At 41.6% G+C, this 19,487-nt stretch overlaps 1 protein-coding gene across 1 annotated transcript in view; it reads right to left on the bottom strand.

The window, feature by feature from the left end:
• Nucleotides 1-19,487, bottom strand: part of LOC109938470 (myosin-16-like) — a 73,804-nt gene that overhangs the window by 36,480 nt on the left and 17,837 nt on the right. Inside the window, exons 10-21 of the mRNA XM_048609399.1 lie at nucleotides 15,680-15,818; nucleotides 12,968-13,086; nucleotides 10,923-11,072; nucleotides 10,467-10,637; nucleotides 9,816-9,992; nucleotides 7,675-7,801; nucleotides 6,845-6,903; nucleotides 6,500-6,587; nucleotides 5,405-5,522; nucleotides 4,298-4,418; nucleotides 3,261-3,397; nucleotides 2,199-2,280 (exon numbers count right to left, since the gene is read on the bottom strand). Coding sequence (XP_048465356.1) covers nucleotides 2,199-2,280; nucleotides 3,261-3,397; nucleotides 4,298-4,418; nucleotides 5,405-5,522; nucleotides 6,500-6,587; nucleotides 6,845-6,903; nucleotides 7,675-7,801; nucleotides 9,816-9,992; nucleotides 10,467-10,637; nucleotides 10,923-11,072; nucleotides 12,968-13,086; nucleotides 15,680-15,818 — 1,488 coding nt within the window. The remainder of the gene's footprint in view (nucleotides 1-2,198; nucleotides 2,281-3,260; nucleotides 3,398-4,297; nucleotides 4,419-5,404; nucleotides 5,523-6,499; nucleotides 6,588-6,844; nucleotides 6,904-7,674; nucleotides 7,802-9,815; nucleotides 9,993-10,466; nucleotides 10,638-10,922; nucleotides 11,073-12,967; nucleotides 13,087-15,679; nucleotides 15,819-19,487) is intronic.

Below are 19,487 nucleotides of genomic sequence, written 5' to 3'. Positions count from 1 at the left end.
CTCAACTACATGGTGCATCTCATCTTCAACCATCAACAAGATATCAAGTTCTACAAACTATTTTTGGACCACCATTATCTCCACAGCCTCTGCACAGTAAAAATGCTTGTCCAACATCTATTCCTGAATGAGCCACAATTTTCTCCAAACATCAATTCCATTGTCTTCAACACCGGCTGAACATTCAATTCCTCACCAAAAGTTCCAACATCCTCAGTGGTCATTTTCTCAGTTTTAGTATTCTTTTTGCAACCCTGCTCTCTCTGATCCTGAGCTGAGATTTTGAACCAATAACCCGTCACGAAGAAAACGTACTTTCCCTTCTGTAACGCTGCTCCTGAACATCTCATTCATGTTTTTGATATCTTTAGACTTGATTATTTCAATATTGCCTGAGCTAACTACCATCTTCTACCATCTATAAATTTAGACTCATCCAAAACTCAGCTCATATCCTGAACTGCCTCAGTCTCATTCAACCATCACCACTATGCTTGCTGAACCATGAAATGCAATTAAGTCCTCAAAGTCTGAATATCTATTTCAATTTTAACTAGGTTTAATAGTGTGCAGTTCATCAGATGACTTCTTTACCTGTTCCCTTCGCAACGCCTACCGGGTCAACCAATTTCCCAATTTTAAAATGTTCACGATCATTGTCAAATCCCACAATTCCCCAAATCCTCACACCTATGTAACCTCCTCTAGTCCTACAATTCTTCAAGTGCTCTACATCTCTCCAACTCCAGACTTTTATGCATATTCCAATCATTTTACTCCACAATTAGCAGCTATTTTTTCAACAGTCCAGGCCATAAGCTTTGGAATTAACTCCTTAAACCTCTCACTGTCTTTCCATTTCTCTCTCCGCCTTTAAGACCCTACTGTAGAAATAGTACAGAAACTAGCACATGATGTTTGGTTTTGTTTAGTTTTAATCAATTCAATCAAAGTATATTAATTGATTAATCAAATATTATAGTATTCTGCTTAAAGGTAGCCAATGCAGATCTTGGCACTTTAAAATCATGTGGTACTGCCTTAGCTTCATTTGACAAAGAAATGCACCATGGCATACAGCTGCAGGGAAGAGGGGACTCTTGTTTAGTTTCAGATTCAGATTTTCAATATTAAATAAGCTAGAGATGGTATATTCTTGCATTCACAAGCCCATATCTAGAAATCATAACTACAGCTTTGTCTGTGTATTGTTGTGTTGGAAGCAGCAATTGACTCAACTTAAGCTTTGAATTAGCGTTAATTTTGTAACAATATGTTTAACTTAGTAATTGTATAATCCTTTAGGCTTTGAAATACTGTGCATAACAATTTGCAGAGATTAGTATTTTCTGTATTAATTACAGGGTAAAAAACAGGTAACATGGACCATTTCCAATCAGTCTAACACAGCAAAAATAAAACCAATTAGAACAGGTGACTCGAAGGAAAAAATATAAATGATTAGTGATAAGTAAGTGTCTAATTTATTGGGAAGTTCACCAAATTAAGTGAGGCTTGAGACATGAGCTCAAGCATATCAATCTTTGAGTCTTGACTGCAATGGATCAGATCTGAGCTCTGCAGTTCTGTCACATGCTGTTGTGAATATGATGGACAATAACTGGAGGAGGAGGATGCACCAAAAATATCCCTATCCTCAACGATGGAAGAGCCCAACATATAAGTGCAAAAGATAATGCTGAAGCATTTATAAGTATCTTCAGCCAGAAGTGCCAAGTGGATGATCTATTTTGGCCACCTCCGGTAGTCTCCAGCATCGCAGATACCAGTCTTCAGTCAATTTGATCCATTTCACATAATATCAATGTACAGTTGGAGGCACTGTACATTGTGCCCTGCTGAGGAAGAACTGGACGAAGAGGTTCCATCCTTCAGATGAAGACCAGAGGAGTTCTTCACCTTAGAAAATATCACAGCCTAAATCAATCCTACTCTCACTCAACAATGACCCACATGCATTTCCAGCAAGAGTGATCAGTGAGTGTTTGGGAGCAGTAACCTATATCCCTATCCTGAGCCAGAGGCATTCAAACAAATGGCAGTACCCTTACTTCCTCCTTTCCTGACACTGAGGAATACAGTCTAGTCTCTCCTGCTCAGGATAAGAATGTTAGAAGTCATCCTTTACAATGGGATGATTAGATGATTGGAAATAGCATAGCTTTTGTAATAAATACCTTAGTGTAAAGCTTCCACCAGCCCCAATAACGTAGCTGCAGGAATTTGCGGACATTGCGCTGAATAACAATTAATGCCATCCTGGAAATAAAAGAGTGGAAGAAAGGTACATTTTAGCAATAGGTAAGAAACAGCCATCTCCTCTTTATTGATTATAATATCACCTTTCCATTATTTTTATTCAGTCATTATATGACAATCATTCGTGTGATAATCATGTGTATGTCCACACAAAAAATGCAAATGATGTTGATGCTTGGGTATTGAAGAGGGTGAGAGGGACCAGACTGAAGTTGCTGTTCACTTTTAATTGGTTCTCAGGAGGCTGGCCAGGAATTTCCAAGCTATGTTGTGCACTGCTATAGACACCAGAGGCATGCATATTTCACACATACATTTGAATTGTGTTGTTTACACATGTAAATTTCAAATACATATGCACATGTAGTGATAAGTGTAGTGTGCTTTGGAAGAAAACAGTGCCTTTAGATCGATTGTTCTTAAAGTTTACCACTACTGGGTCTTTCCTCTCCTCAAGTCTGGGCCTGTTGTGAAAATTCGATGGACATAGTCGACAATTATTATTGTACTGTGTAACTACAAGAAAGGAGGCAAATTAAATGGACATTTGTCTTTCTTTGTCTTGCAAAGATAGGTGCCTCCATATTTAACAGGAGACGGTGGCATTGTAGTTACTGGACTAGTAATTCAGAGACTCAGGTGAGTTCAAATCCCACCAGGGGCACAAGTAATTGAATTCAATTACTATATCTGGATTTGAAAACTATTTGCTGTAATGGAGACCACAAAATTGCCATTGATTGTTGTAAACTCACAGACTCACAGCAAAATAACTGACTTTCTGAAATAGTCTTGCAAGCCACTCAGTTCAAAGGCATTGTGGGATGGGCAACAAATTCTGGCCTTGCCAGTGATGCCCACATCCCCATCGCAAAAGAATTCAAAATATGGCGTCATGAGACATAGTCCTTCAAGACTACTCACAATACATCGTACACATTGGATTCATGCATGAAGCTTTACTGAATGTGGTGTCTCACCTTCTCTCCAGCATCTTTTTGAATTCTATGCGCATCAGCATCCCACGGGAACGACACTGAATCATTGTCATAATCTTTGCCAGTCGCTCATCACGGAAATCCTCTAGCCTAGCCAGAATACCAGCACGGAAGAAAACCTATGAAGTACAAATAAGAGAGGTGAACCATATAACAAACACTAATAAGAGACTTTGGCCGATCTCCATATCTAACACTGACAAAACGTCAGTATTTCAGCACAGCAGTCAGCACTAAAATCATTGTAAACATCACGAAAGAGATACATCCCAAACTTCATGAATTCACATTTCTTAGTCTGTTTCTGATCTCATGTGAATCTAGTGTAAATTGATTTGGCAGAAGGCAGCTAAGAATGAAATTAACAGAGGAACAGAAGGATAATGTACAGCCTCTCCAGCCTGTTCCTCCAGGAAATGAGATCATTGTTGATCTGTACGTTAACTTCATTGCCAACCACAGTTCTATACAGTGATGTTTGGTTTCCTCACCAAACAAAATGTTATCTGTCTCCATGTTGAAATTTCAAATTTACTCTCAGCTTCAACAACTTTTTTGAGGAGTGATTTCTGGATTTCCACTAAACGTCATGTGAAAAAATATTTCCTCATATCATCCCTGTTCAACCAAGCTCTAATTTTAAGATTATATTCCCTTATAACTTGAACTACTCTAGCAAAGGAAGCAGTTTTATTTTATCTACAGCCTTAGTTCCTTTAATCAAGCTAAATCTATCACTGGGATTTAAACTTTCCACACTTTAGGATCAATGACGGAGTTACCAGAAAATTATTGGAAAACCTCTCACGTAGTTACAATCAATGCAGAGCAACCAATGGGTGTTCAAAATAGGTATTATATCTTAGGGCAAAGTGCATTATCAAATGTCAGTGTAAAATTGAATTAAATGCAGTGTGAAAATATTCATCATTTATACCAAATAAACCAAACTGCTAAACCCTCCTTCCTGCAATAACCTCTGTGTAAATTTAGAATTCAGCAGTGTTCTGGCACGTTACCTTAGTGTGTCCAATTTTATACTCATTACTGTCTAGACCAATGGAACCAAGGACCAATTCTGAAGCTTTCTTGTTATCAACAAAACCCTTAGGGATGACATTAGGGTTCAAGATTTGATACCTAGGCAAAAGAAATTAATGGAATTACACAAACTTAATGCAAGTCTAAATATATTATGTTTGCGGCTTTTGAACTTGTGTACTTTTCTGGTTTTTTGTTAAATTAGACACAGAAACAGATTTTAAAGGCACAAACTCCATTCCCTGGCCACTGACCTCATCCTTCTCCCTGGTCATTCCCTAAGGTTGACCCAGACTATTCACAGCCCTGGCACCCCAAATGACGCAGAGCTGCACATCCACTCCATCACTAAAACTATCAATTTCCCCCTCTCTGACATTGCCTGTAATAACCCATGCCTCAGCTCATCTGTAGCAGAAAACCTTATCCATGTCAATGGATTCAACCATCCCATTTCTCTTCTGGCTAGTCTCCCACATTGCGCCCTGCAAATTTGAACTCACCAAAAATTCTGCTGCCTGTATCTGAACCTGTTCATCTATCATCTCTGTGTTTGCTGAGCTACAGGAGCTCTCAGTTTAACAATGCCTCAATTTTAAAACTTTCACACATAGCCTCACTCCTCTTTCTCTCAATAAGCTCATCCAACTCTACAACTATGTGAGATCTCTGTAATATTCCAACACTGATCTGTTGCACATTTTGATTTTCAATGCTCTTCCATCGATGACTGCGACTTCAACATAAACTCTGAAATTCTTCTTTTGAACCTTTCTGCCTCCTCACCTCTCTCATAGTCTTCATTTAAAAGCCACTTTGTTGATGAAGTTTTTGGTTATGTATCCCAACACTTCTTCTTCCTGTGCTCAATTCTGTACTTGATGATGCTCACCTGAAATGCTTTGGGGCAATTTATGGCCACGTGGGATATAAAAGCAATATTTTGGTCTTTATCCTATAATAAGTACAAGGTGCCAATTTATCTTCTGTGAATATAATTAGTTGTGTCAATATAACAAAAAGCCATAAACAGTACAGTGTTGGTCACGTTGCGATTGTGTATGAGAAGACAGGGATATACTTGCCTCTGTTTAAACTCAGCATATTGCAGTCTGTTGGGGAAACCTTTCCTGCAGATACGGATTCCCTCCAGCACACCATTACAGGCCAGCTGGTGAAGGATCAGGCCAGCATCACACACACCTAGGACAAAATGCACACTGTATGATTAACAGGACTTTGACTGGAATTAAATAGACATCATTATCAGTCAATCTTTGATTCCCAACCTGGAAAATCACTTCTGTACTACAGAATTCCTCAGCCACAGTTAATCTTGACTTAAATGCAAACTGTTGCCCAGAGACAGGGACTGTTGCAAACATAGAATCCCTACACTGTGGAAGCAGGCCAATCAAGTTCACAAACCCTCCAAGGAGCATCCCACCCGGACCACTCCATCCCTGTAACCTTGCATTTCCCATGGCCAATCCAGCCAGCCGGCACATTATGGACAATTCAGCATGGCCAATGCACCCAAGCTTTGGACGGAAACCAACATTGATACAGGGAGAATGTGCAAACCCCACACATACGCCCAGTCACGGGATCGAACTGGAATCCTGGGCGCTGTGAGGTAGCAGTGTTAACCACTGAGCCACCGTGAACTCAATGAGTCAATGATGCACAAAGCATTGAAACAATAATAGAGTAGCTGGGTAAAAAATGAGCAAGAAAGGAATAAGAGGATATATTAGTGTAGGTAGATGAGGAAAAGTGAGAGAAGGTTTGTGCTGAGTGTAAACACTGGCACAGAACACTTGAGCTGAATGGCTTAAGTTCTGTGCAGTATGTTATTATAATGGTCCATAATGCTAGGCCAATGTCTAAAGTTAGTTGTTTATGAGAAAAAGAAAATGTTTTTCCAGATTTATCCTTTCTTCAAACGTATCCCCAACTATGAACCCGCCCGCCCACCCCACACACACACACACACACACACACACACACACACACACACACACAAACACATATACACACACAAACACATATACACACACACACACAAACACACATATACACACACACACACAAACACACACACATATACACACACACACACACACACACACAATGCAACATGTTAGTGATGTTGTGGTTTTGTAAAGGGTAGGACTCACCTGACTGTTTGTTTTCATTGGGCACAATACATCGGACAAAGTGGGGAGCTGTGCTGCGCAGGGTGGTCATCAGCTTGTTCAACTGCTCCTGTGAGGTCAAGAAATGGCACTGTAAAGAATTGCTGCAATCAATTGAAATCAGGCAAGGCGAGAAATGGGGCTGGAGAATCACAAGGAGGTGAAGGCAATGAATAGTGTTTAAAATGTGAAGGGAAAAATGAGAAAAAGGGGAATCAAGAGACAAGCAGCAAACAGCAGAATGGAATGAAGATAAAATAATATAGAAGGAGGAAGAGAGAGAAGGTGCGAGTGGCTTATGTTGGGGAATCTGTGTGATGGTCTTACCCTGTAGAAGGCAGAAACTGTCATGAAAGATGAGCCCTTCTTCTGCTTTTTACTGCCAGCTGCAAAGAAATGGTTTGCTCAAAATAAACAGTTGCATTCAATAAAGGAGAAGTTTTCACAGTTATAGAATCCCTACAGCGTGAAAGCAGGCCATTCAGCCCACAGTGACCCACCAAACAGCATCCCACCCAGACCCATCCTCTCCCCATAACCCTGCATTTCCCATGGCCAATTCATCTAACCTGCAAATCTTTGGACTGTGGGAGGAAACCAGTGCACCTGAAGGAAACAGGGAGGACGTGCAAACTCCAAACAAACAGTCAGCTGAAGGGGGAATTGAACCCAGGTCCTTAGCACACTGAGGCAGCAGCACTAACCTCTGAGCCACTGTTCCATATACAGAACAGAGCTCAATGTTAATTAGTACCTCTCTGCTCAACTCAGATGTACGTCAAATATCTGGAATGTTTAAGTCGGGCTTAGATCCTGTCTATACTTTGAGCTTTTGAGTTTGTCTTCCCCTCTACTTTGATCACTGGCTGTGCTTTTATAAAAGCACTGCCTCGTTCACTTCCTGTCACAATTCACTCAATGCAACATATTTACAAATTGTGTCTACATGGGAATCACAACCGAGAAAGACATACAAAGCTGTTTAAAGAACTTCAATCAAAAATCTATCAGCACTGAAGTTGGACGATTAAAATTAAACAACACATTTTATACTTGTACTACTTCCTTCTCAACACTTGATGGCACTGATCTTCACCTTTTGCACATCCCTTTCCGAGACTCACTCTTCACATGTCCTTTTGTTTGCCATCACTCACCTGCTGCCTCCTCTTCTTTGAAGAGAACAGGTAGTAAAGCCTGGCTAGATTTCTGGAAAAGACCTACTACAGTTTCATTCAAGGGATCCTTGTTCTTTTCCAGCCAACCGTGAGTGTTGTAGCCGACCTGAGGAGGAGAAACGACTGTTAACATATTAACACAGAAAAAAACAACTTTCACTGAAACCGGACGTCCCGCTGGCAATCGAGGACCACGTTTGATGGCAAAATGTCTGAATGTCTGCACTTTGGGGTCTTGAGAGTTCAGACCCTGGGCCTTATGTTTGTGGGTCCCAATAGTCTTCTGGCTGAAATGAGTAGGAAAGGTACTGGCAGGTGGGATGTCAGGGAAACTCAGGATGCTGAAGGTCTGAAAGAAATGGACTCTACCATTGCTCAGATAGAGGGTTCGACAGGCCTTGTGGTTGGGGGGAAGAGGTATGGTAATCTTGGGGCAAGGGGAACACCACTGTTTTCATGCAGTGTCCAGGAGTCTAACCCTGATCCACAAGGAAACCTAAAACAAAAACAAGGGTCTTTTTTGGGCTTCCTCTTTTCCAGACCTTTCCAGCAATTTGGTGGCTGTTTGGTCTGATTAAGGTCGTGACTGAGGAGAAGATAGTGGGGTCAGCCCATGTAATTCACCTGAGGCATTTGAATTGTCTGCAGTGTTCATGTGATTTTCACTGGGCTAGCAATGTTGAAATTAAAATTTGGTTTGGATAAATCCAGACCAATTGCTGTTAAAGATTTGAGGACAGCAACTTAAGTCATCCTAAACCAGCATCAATGCTCTGAGTCGACTTTTAAGTTGGCTGAGATGACAAACGTGTTTCTTGTTCTTATTAACTAATATGAGACCTGTTTGTGCACAATATTGATGCATGGAACTCACAGCAATGAGTGACGATTTGTGAGAGTAATGTGTCTTTGCACTTGGAATCATCATAATAAATGGCTTCTTATGTCAGGGTTGGAAAATATCCAGTCCATGGCCAGGAATGTCTTTCATAGAATCCCTACAGTGTGGAAACAGGCCCTTTAGCCCAACAAGTCCACACCAAACCATCCCCCTATAACCCACTTAATCTACACATCCCTGAACACTTGGGTAATTTAGCCTGGCCAATCCACCTAGCCTACACATATTTGGAGTGTGGGAGGAAACCGGAGCACCCGGAGGAAACCCAAGCAGACACGGGGAGAATGTGCAAATTCCACACAGACAGTCTCCCAAGGCTGGAATCAAACCCGAGTCCCTAACGCTGTGCCACAGCAGTGCTAACCACTGAGCCTCTGTGCTTTATTGTGGTATTTTCTTTGACCAGTTTTAGTAAGATTTAAAGAGTGCAGTACCTGGATTTATCTAAAGCATGGATACGGCAGGATTGATTTTCCATTCTGTAAATGACCAGTTCCTCACACACAGCTGTGACTGAGGAGGGTTGCTGTGAAGACTCAGTGGCTGTACTGTGAAGTGGGCTATGGCTGAAACACCTTGCCCAACATTATTTTCCAACTCATTGTGGAGCAGATTCGCAATTAGCTCACTTACAGCTATCAGTTCCAACCAATTTAACCACAGTTCTGCACCCTCTGCACCCAAAACAATCCCACCACCACCAAGATAATGGGTGGGGAGGGCACCTTGTGGGATACAGGTGTCGGGGAAAGGAGTAGGGGTATTGGAAGCAAAGGGTAAGAGGTGATGGTCAGCAGCCCTGGCTTTGTCCTAGATCCAGTCTTCGATCACCCACAAGGGACTCCACTTGCCTGAAATGACAGCCTTTCTGAACGGTTACCCATCAGTTGGCCAACTCTTTCTCCCCAATCTGAGCTAAAGTAATCACAGCCCAGATAGAATGAGACCCTCATAAAGTAGTACTCATATGAAGTACTCATAAATTGATTACTGAAGGGCCTCAAACAGCGACGAGGTAGAAATGTGGGGATTGGGCTTTCAAACACAGACATTAATTCATTAAAAAAAGGGCAGACTCTTGTCTAACCCCATCATTGCCTAATTACGTTCAATTTCCTCCCTCGGGGCTCTCTGTCTCTGGGCCCATAAGATCGTACCCCCATGTCCTTTTTTGAATTTCAGATGAGTGTCTGCACTTCCTTACGTGTCCAATGCTTACCGTGCCGGCATAGTGAATAATCTCAAAGGTGGCTTGCGATTTGCCTTTGCCACCTTTTGGTTTCAGGAAATTATTGGACTTGCCCAAATGATTGTCAAACAAGGCAGCCTTGAAGGTTTCATCGGTGGCCTTGGGGAACACACATTGCTCTTCCAGGATGGAAAAGATACCCATGGGCTGGAAACAAACAGCAGAAACAATGTCACTGTAACAAGCTGAAAATATGCCATCGCTACCAATCCAAGTGTATTAGTGAAAGCAGCGATGTAAAGAATGTTTGTGCCATCTGAATCAAACTCTGAATAGGGATAAGATTACAAGCAACAGCTTCCTTTAGTCTGCTGTTTAGTTGGAAACCTTATTCAAAAAGGTGAAGTCGTTATGGGATTTGTTAAATGGCAAATGCCTCAATAGCGTGGGAAAGCATGCTCCTTCTGGAACATAAACCCCTGTTCTTTCGTTCCAAAATTTTACTGTTTTCTTTCAGGTTTCCAACATTGAACAAGAACAATTTACATTTATAATAGTACCTTTCATGTCATGAAACATCTCAATACGTATTACGAAACAAACATGACACCAATCTGCAACAGGTGATGTAACATGATTTTTCTTTTGATGTGCTTATATGATTTTTATTAACAGATTTACCTTTTCCAGCAGCTCAATACAAGCTTGTAGATCCATACCAAAGTCAATAAACTCCCAGTGAATCCCTTCTTTCTTATATTCTTCCTGTTCCAGGACGAACATGTGGTGATTGAAAAACTGTTGCAGCTTCTCATTGGTGAAGTTGATGCAAAGTTGCTCAAAGCTATTGAACTGTGAAAGGATAAAAATGGGAGAGATTGAGAATGAGGTTTCTTCCCTATCTTTATGCCTAGTCTCTAATTCATTGGCAGATTAAGTAATAATTCTCATTACCTGCACAGCTAGAATGAACGTCCTATGCAGTTACAATGTAAAGTTTACTTTCAAGTTTTTAAAAAAAAATTAAGAATACATTTTAAAAAATAATCTTTTATCTGTCAATCAAAGCCCAAATTGTCAAATATTACTTTATCATCTGCAAGTACTTTATAAATTACATATTTATGGGATCTTTACCTCAAAGATCTCAAAGCCAGCAATGTCCAGCACTCCTATGAAGTACTGACGCTGTAACTTGGTGTCCAAAGTCCTGTTGATTCTTGCAACCATCCACTTGAACATTTTGTCATAAACAGCCTTTGCAAGGGCTCCGGTCGCATTGTAGCACTGAAAAAAGAGCACAAAGTTATAACCCTCTTTCAACAAAATCATTCTTGACACTGTGATTACTGTCAGAGAGCCAACAGAGGTTCAAGATGATGTGGGAGTGGGAACAGCTGAGATGGGAAACTGATGGAGTTGGAATAGTGAGAGTGCTGGGCTTACATCCTGAATTTTGGAGGAAGTTGTGCTCCCTGATCTGTTTCGCACAAACCAGTTGGTAATGCTGGCAGGAACCACAGCAGTTCGTGCGTGAATTCAGAAAGCAGGAGGTCACCTTGAAGATGGTCTTGACACAAAGTTAAGTCCATTGAGCGCCATTGGTGGAGTAGGTTTGAATCTCTAGCAGCAGAAGGGTGTGGGTAGGTTTGAAACCTTAAGAAGGGTGGTCCAAGCGTCCTTGTGACAGCTTCAGGAGAACTGAAGTTCTTCCAAGAAAGGAAATGGAAGGACAATGTAAAAAATCTCCATCCCTGAGTCTCTGTTGGCCATGGCTGCAGTTCCCTCAGGTTCGGTCTAGTGGAGAATGTGGCACCTTTCCAGCCTCAGATAAAACAGGCAGACTAGGCCCCACGTATGTCACCTGAGTTTGGTCTACATCACAAGAAGGCACTGATTGGTTGGACTGGGTGCACTTTCCTGTAAACAATTCAAAGTTACAGTAGGCCACATTGGGGTGGGAAAGCAGTGCGTTAATTCCCCTCACATCACCTCCTTCTAATATAACTGTATACTTCTGCCCCACTCGATTTCAATCATGCTGATGAGGGCAATTAAAATTGAGCCATATCATTCATCACCCACTTTGAGCTAAATTAACTGATCTCAGATGGAGAGCTGTAAAACTGGACTCAATCATAGAACCCCTACAGTGCAGAAGGAGGCCATTCAGCCCATCAAGTCTGCACCAACCCTCCAAAGAGCATCCCACCCAGACCTATCCCTTACCATATCCCATAACCCCACATTTCTCATGGCTAATCCACCTAGGCTACATATCCCTGAACACTATGGACAATTTTAGCATGGCCAATTCACCTAACCTGCACATCTTTGGACTGTAGGAGGAAACCAGAGCACCCGGAGGAAACCCACACAGACAGCGGGAGAACGTGCAAACTCCACACAGACAGTGACCCGAGGGTGGATTTGAACCCAGGTCCCTGACACTGTGAGGCAGTGGTACTAACCGCTGAGTCACTGTGCCACCCAATCAATGCCCCTCTCCTGCAAAGGGATAAAGCAGCTGGGTGCCTGAGATAGTCTGTTGTGAGAGCAAATGTAGTCATATTACATAGTGAGTTGAAAAATGTGTTTCTCCCCGCTGCAGTCCTGTGTGGCCAGAGCATTTTCAGGTAAATTTACTGACCTCCAACTCATTCCAGTAAGCAGGGTAATGCTCTTCAACTGACTGCATGCTTTCCCCAGTGGTTCCACTGGTGAGGTCTTCACACAACTGAACTTTGTAGACCCACACAGTGGGGTTGATTCCCAGCCTTCCCCGAGATCCTTGGTTTCTGCCAGGAATGATCCAATTTAACTCTCCAGTCTTGGGTGAGGGAGGTGAAAGTCAGCCCTGTGTCCCATCCCCATTGGACCACCAATGATCCTGGTGGAAAGTGGATACATGTGGACTTGGGTGAGGAGAAGGCAGACTTGTTTCCTTTGCTCCCTGTAGTCAAATACTTTGTCCACACTATAGCCTTGGCTCGCACTAGGAGAAGGGTCTCTTTAGTGAGCTACTGGGGATTGCTTAGTGTCTGTAAGCTGTGACTCTACAGGAATGAAAACCCTTTAGTAGGGCAGAATTGAAAAAGTGGGCAACATTGTATAGATCTTTGAAATAGCAGAAAGGATTGAAGAATATAGTGATGAAGATGAAATTCAGTATCAGTGCTTACTTGATCTATACTCTGACTCTTCTGCACAAACTCATTGCCGACCTTTACCCTTGGCCTGGTGATGCCCTTCTGCAGTTCACCCGAATTGAGAGACATCAAGTGGGAGACTTTGTCAGCCACTGGAAACAGGAAATTGGAAAGAAAATTACACAAAAACAACAGAAACAGCTTTATTTGCACGGATTTGAATTTCCAACATTTCCACTTTTAAGGTAGTTGAATTAACATCTTTGTGTTCTGATTCATAAACTAAGCTTTGAAGGGTACGTTTACACACTGATGATGGCAGGCAGCTTCAGGCCTTGCTTGAAGCAATGATCATGTACTCTAATGAGAAACAGCAAGAGCTTCTATCAACCGGAATCAATTCATTCTGAAGTGGTACTGTAGAAACCACATGTTAGCTTTGTATGACTGCAAACTATTGTATAAACAGATTAGATTGCAGAGATTTTGGAGTCAATTTGTCTTTGGGCCGCAGGATAGAATTGACAATATCGAGTCAGGAGTCCATTATATATCTCTTTTGGGTGAGGGTTGGAAAAATCAACTCTGGTTCCTGCTCCCGATTGATCTTCAATGACCTCTGGTGGAAAATCCCTTGAACAGAAATAAAAGTAGGGAATGATGCACAACAACTGCCCAATGTCAAAATTCTTCCAAGATTATTGAAAGGATTATGTGCTTTTCAAATGTACTTTATCCTGATTTATTTGTTGTTGTCATGACAGCTTGGAATCCTGAAATGCTATGGGCATTTTTAGCCCTTAATTTGAATTTTTTCGAGAAGGAAGGCATGATACAGAGTTAAATGACGAGGTGTGAATTCAGTTATTTGCTGGTAAACATTCTTTTAGGATCAATGAAATGTAACATCTAAAGTATCAAAGGACTGGACAGTGATCTCCTGTAATGACAAAGATTGGCTGATTGGCTGTCGACACCCTGCTCAACAGCAAACCACACCCCCTGTGGATTATGTCCCAAACTGCAGATACATTTTATGTTTTTCAGTCTGAAGAAAACAGAAGGACAAGTGTTAAAAAGCCAGTTTCAACTCATTTGGAGCATACTGGTATGACTGAACGCTCTTGCATGTATGAGCCTGAGTTTGAGAGTTAGCATGTTGTAAAATCACAGTTGAAGAACTACCCCCTAGATACACTGTTGAACAGAGAGATGTAGGGGTGCAGGTACATAGTTTCTTGAAAGTGGCATCACAGGTGGACAGGGTGGTGATCTAGGCATTTGGCACCCTTGCCTTCATCAGTCAGAGCACTGAGTTTAGGAGTTGGGACATCATGTTATAGCTGTACAGGACATTGGTGAGGCCATTTCTGGAGTACTGTGTTCAATTCTGGTCACCCTGCTGCAGGAAGGATGTTATTAAACTGGAAAGGGTGCAAAAACGATTCACAAGGATCTTACTGAGACTGGAGGGTTTGAGTTATAAGGAGAGGCTGGATAGGCTGGGACATTTTTTCCCTGGAGCGTTGGAGGCTGAAGGTGACCTTATAGAGGTTTATAAAATCCTGAGACGCTTAGATAAGATCAATTGCCAAGGTCTTTTACCTTACCTGGTGGGAAATCCAAAACTAGAGGCCATTGGTTTAATATGAGAGGAGCAAGATTTCAAAGGGACTTGAGGGCCGACTTTTTCAGGCATTGCATTGGGAGTGTATGCAACGAGCTGCCAGAGGAAGTGGTGGACGCTGGTACAGTTACAACATTTAAAAGGCAGTAGGACATGATATGGGCTAAACGCAGGCAAATGGGACTACTTCAGTTTAGGAAACCTGGTCGGCATGAACAAGTTGGGCCGAAGGGCCTGTTTCCATGGTGTATGACTCTAAGACTCTATATTCCTGTGTTGCAAGTAAAGGTTCTCTCTCTCTCTCTGAATGCTGCGAACCAGTTTTTAAAAATGGAATTATGACAGAGGAACTTCAATGAGTCTATAAAACCAAGAATCTCAAGAACCCACTGTTCAACTACCAACATCAATGTGGCTAGTGACTTCCATTGCAAAACCCGCAACCTTTAACTAATGGCTCTTTGTGAACAATTCAAAGATTGATCGATACATTTGTGTTTTTTTTATAACTTTTATCTTTTCAGATTCACCTCCTGTCTCTAATTTGTATGTACATGTATTGTGTTATCAATTCTTATCAGGTTCAGTAATTAATAAGCTCACTCTTTTTTGTGTATTCAAGAAAGCCAGGTTAAATTGGCTGTTTTGAAACCATAAATCCAGTTGGTCTGGGAGAAAGTATCTTCGAGATGAACCTTGTTGCAACCACTTGAAGAGGTGGGTGGATAAAGAAGGTTCATCAGTTCATCCTTCTTCGACATGGATCTTAAAAGTTTGGGATACCCCATCTAGAACTGTAACAAATTTGGCAGCCTTGCCCAGGGTCTGATCATCACATTATAAACTACCTACAGTATCAACTGGGCAATCAGTGCCTCCCTTGGGAAGTGACTATTTCAACTGGTTATGTAGTCTGGTGGTGCATTTTTGAATGCCGTTTGAAAGGAGGGCATTTGACCTGTTGGTAAGTTTCCATTGATATTATATTCAGTTTTTTGCCGTAAGGGGAGAGTATTCTGTCACACTCCTAACCTGTGCTTTGGAGTTGGGTAGAGTTCGGGCAGTTAGAAGGTGAATGCGTGCGATTGGAAAACTGAAACTGAAACCAGGAAATGTACCTTCAGGAGTGTCGACTTCTGCCTGTTCCTCTCTTGGTTTCTGCTTGAACTTCATGTTACCGAAATGCATAATGGCTCCGGTCAGTTTGTAGACATTGAGCTTTTCTTCAGCAGTGAAACCCAGCACATCAAAGGCGAGCTAGTGATCAAACATTGATTGTGATTTTAATTGACTTTTTCATGTGTTGTCTAATTGTAACATAGAAAGAAAAAAGATTCTCAAAACAAAAGCAATTCTGATCTGAGAAACAGAATCATTAGACTGTCTTCCAGAAGCATTAGGACTAGGATTTGAGCTAAAGTAACTCAGATTTTGCCAGATTAAAATGGACCTCAGCACTGGATTCTTAACTCTACCATCTGCCTCTTGTCGATACAGTGTGGAGCTGGAGGAACACAGCAGGTCAGGCAGCATCAGAGGAGCAGGAGAGACGACGTTTCAGACCTAGACCCTTCATCAGGACCGGGGAAGGGAAGGGAGCTGGGAAATAAATACAGGAAAGAGGGGTGGGGTTGGGGGAAGATAGGTGGGATGTTGATAGGTGGATGCAACGGGGATTGGTCAGTGGTATGGGTGGGGTAGATAGGTGGGGAAAGAGATGGACAGGTAGTGTCAGGTCAAGGAGGCAGGGATGAGAGGGAGCGTTGGACATAGGATGCAGCCAGGGTTGGTGCCTCTTGCCCAATTTGCTCTTTGGACTCATGGACGTTTCAGAGGCATTGTGCTCTTTACAATCAAAAAGGGAGGGAGACAGAAAGTGGAACAATACAGCCCAATTAACTTAACATTTGTCATTAGGAAAATGCTAGAAGATATTTTTAAAGATGTTATAGACGCTTATAAAATTCTAACAGGACTAGACAGGATAGATGCAGGGAGGATGTTCCTGATGGTGGATGTGTCCAGAACCAGGGGTCACAATCTAAGAATCTGGGGTAGAGCATTTAGGATGGAGATGAGGAGAGATTTCTTCACCCAAAGAGTGGTGAGCCTGTGGAATTCATTACCACAGGAAATAGTTGATGCCAAAACGTTGAATTTATTCGGGAGGCAGCTAGATATAGCACTTGGGGAAAATGGAATCAAAGGTTATGGGGAGGAAGCAGGATTAGGCTATTGAGTTGGACAATCAGCCATGATCGTGATGAATGACGGAGCAAGCTCAAAGGGCCGAATGGCCTCCTCCTGCTCCTATCTTCTATGTTTCTATGTAAGTTTCTGTGTTCCTATGTTTCAGACACTTAGATAAGTTCAAGGTAATCGGGCAAAGTCAACTTGGTTTTCTGAAAACGGAATTGGAGCATTGGAATTCTTTGAGGAAATAATATCTGTGGTAAATGCAAGAAAACCATTGGATATATTTGTACTCAGAGTTCCAGAAGGCATTAGAGAAAGTGCCACATCTAAGGCTATTGCAGGAAGTAAAGGCTAAAATCTCCAAGCATTAGGCATGGGTAGAAAACTGACTGGGTAACAGGAAGCAGAGAATAGGCATAAAAGGTTTTTTTTTCTGGTTGGTGGGATGTAACAAATAGTGTGCCATAGGATTTCGTGCTGGGATTTCAAATTTTCACAATTTATGTAACTAACTTGGATGAAGGGAAGGGAGATACAAATGCCATTTTTGCCACTGACATGAAGATAGATAGGAAAGTAACTCTCAAGAGATCATAAGGAGGTCACATAAAAAATATTGATAGATTGGCAAAAATCTGGCAAGTGGAGTATTTTGTGGCAAAATGTGAAATTGTCCATTTTGACAGCAAGACTGAAAAGGAAGAATATTATCGAAATGGTGAGAGATTACATAGCTCTGAGATGCATAGGGATCTGGGTATCCTAGTGCACGGAGGTACAGTAAGTAAGGAAAGCAGAAAAGCTAATAAAACATCATAATTTATTGCAAGAGGAATTGAAGACAAAAGTTACGCTTCAGTTATACAAGGTATGGTGAGACCACATCTAGAGTCCTGTGTAATGTATTGGTCACCTTATGTAAGGAAGCATGTAAATGTGTCCAAAGCAGTTCAGAGAGAGTTTATCAGACTAATATCTGGAATGGGTGGGCTGTCTTAAGTGACTTGACTGAGGGGTCCTGACAGAGTGGATGCGGAGAGAATATTTCCTCTATGGGAGAATCTAGAACTTGGGATCACTGCTTAAAAATGAAGGGTCTCCCATTTAAAACAGAGATGAGATGAATGTTTTTCTCACGGATGGATATCCCAAAAGACAGTGAAGGCAAAGCAAATATTTTATGGCAGAGATGGATAGATTCTTGGTAAAATGAGAGGTGAAAGGTTACTGAGGTAAGCAGGAATGTGGATTTGAGATTCCAAGTAGATCAGCCAAGGTCTCATTAAATAGCAGAGCAAACTCAAAGGGCTGAATGGCCTACTCCAACTTCATACTTTCATGTAAGAGGAACTGGTTGCACACTCAAGTATGGCACTGCTGCACTGAGAAATCCTCTATGGTATTGGAAAAGAAAGGAATATTCTTCAAGGGGCAACAGAGCCTGAATGACTACAGCTCTGATGTGACTGAAAGTTTCAGTCTGTGCCAAGAACTTCAGTGGTCAGTTTGGAGGCACATGAGTCCACTCCTAAGCCCTTAACGGGGACCTAAAGTGTCACTGGCACCATTGCAGAATCCCCCACAATTAATGGCCATCACCACCTTCTTAAGGCAATGAGGGATGAATAATAAATGCTGGTCCTGGTAACAATGCTCACAGCCCATCAGTGGATTTTTAAAAAAAATTTCCCTGAAATTCCTGCTTTCTGTCTGCCGTCAGTCAGTGCTGAAGGCAGTGTAATGAGCAGGGAAATCACACAGCTTCCCAGGGCTTCACCTGCCTGCTGGTATTGACATTAAGCAGGCAATGCAGGGCCACATCAGGGGCATTGTCAGCCACAATAAACAGATGGAAAACTGAGGATAAGCACTTAAGGCTGTTGAGGCCTCATCGCCTCTATTCCTCCCACTCTCCATCATTACCCAGCTCACCAGGATGGGAGCACACAAGAGAATTGAAGTGTAACCCAAATGTTGATCTCAACTAACACTCAAACTAAGTCCTCTTGCTGTAAGAATACTAGTCAGTGTGGAGTATGGAATGGCTGTTAAATTGGTCACAATACAAAATTAGATGTAGGAAATTTAGACGAGAGGGCAATATAATTATCTTCATTTTGAGCATTGCAGGCTATGGAATCATTTCCAGAATTACTAATTAAGATTGAAACTATATTAGCATTTGAGATCAGAGGGGTTAGATGGTGAGATTGGTTAAGAATATGAAGGGAAACACAGTGAGTAAATGGCATGCAGTCTATTTGGTTACATGGACAGTAACATAGACATGGATTGTTTGGGACAAGTGACCTGATTCCTCCTTTGAGATATCTATGTTAATAGTAAGTTAAATGACCTGTCTGGCTTTTCAGTATCTTACAGACTGACAAGACATTTCTCTGAATCTTCCTTCCTTCAATAGAAAATACAGCTTCAGTTCTCAGAATTGAATACATACTTTCTGATAACTTTTTCATTGTTAGCACCATGGGATCTTTTAGCACGTTAAAGGCACGATTTAATACGTTGTTGTCGTAATACAGGATCTACTTTCATCCATTTACTGATGTCTGTGATAAATGATAGTAAAAGTATAACTTGGGGGAATCCATGTATTTAAATCATTTTTAAAAGATAGTACACATAAGAATATGGTGTAGGAACGTTAGTCAGTGTACTAACAATAATATACTGAGGATTTCACTTCTTTAGAACTTCAATAAATTGTCT

This window comes from Rhincodon typus, chromosome 21 (genome assembly GCF_021869965.1).
Source record: "Rhincodon typus isolate 14 chromosome 21, sRhiTyp1.1, whole genome shotgun sequence".
Lineage (NCBI taxonomy): Eukaryota > Metazoa > Chordata > Chondrichthyes > Orectolobiformes > Rhincodontidae > Rhincodon > Rhincodon typus.
Note: the sequence above shows the minus strand (reverse complement) of the source record. Positions and strands in the feature narration are given on the sequence as shown.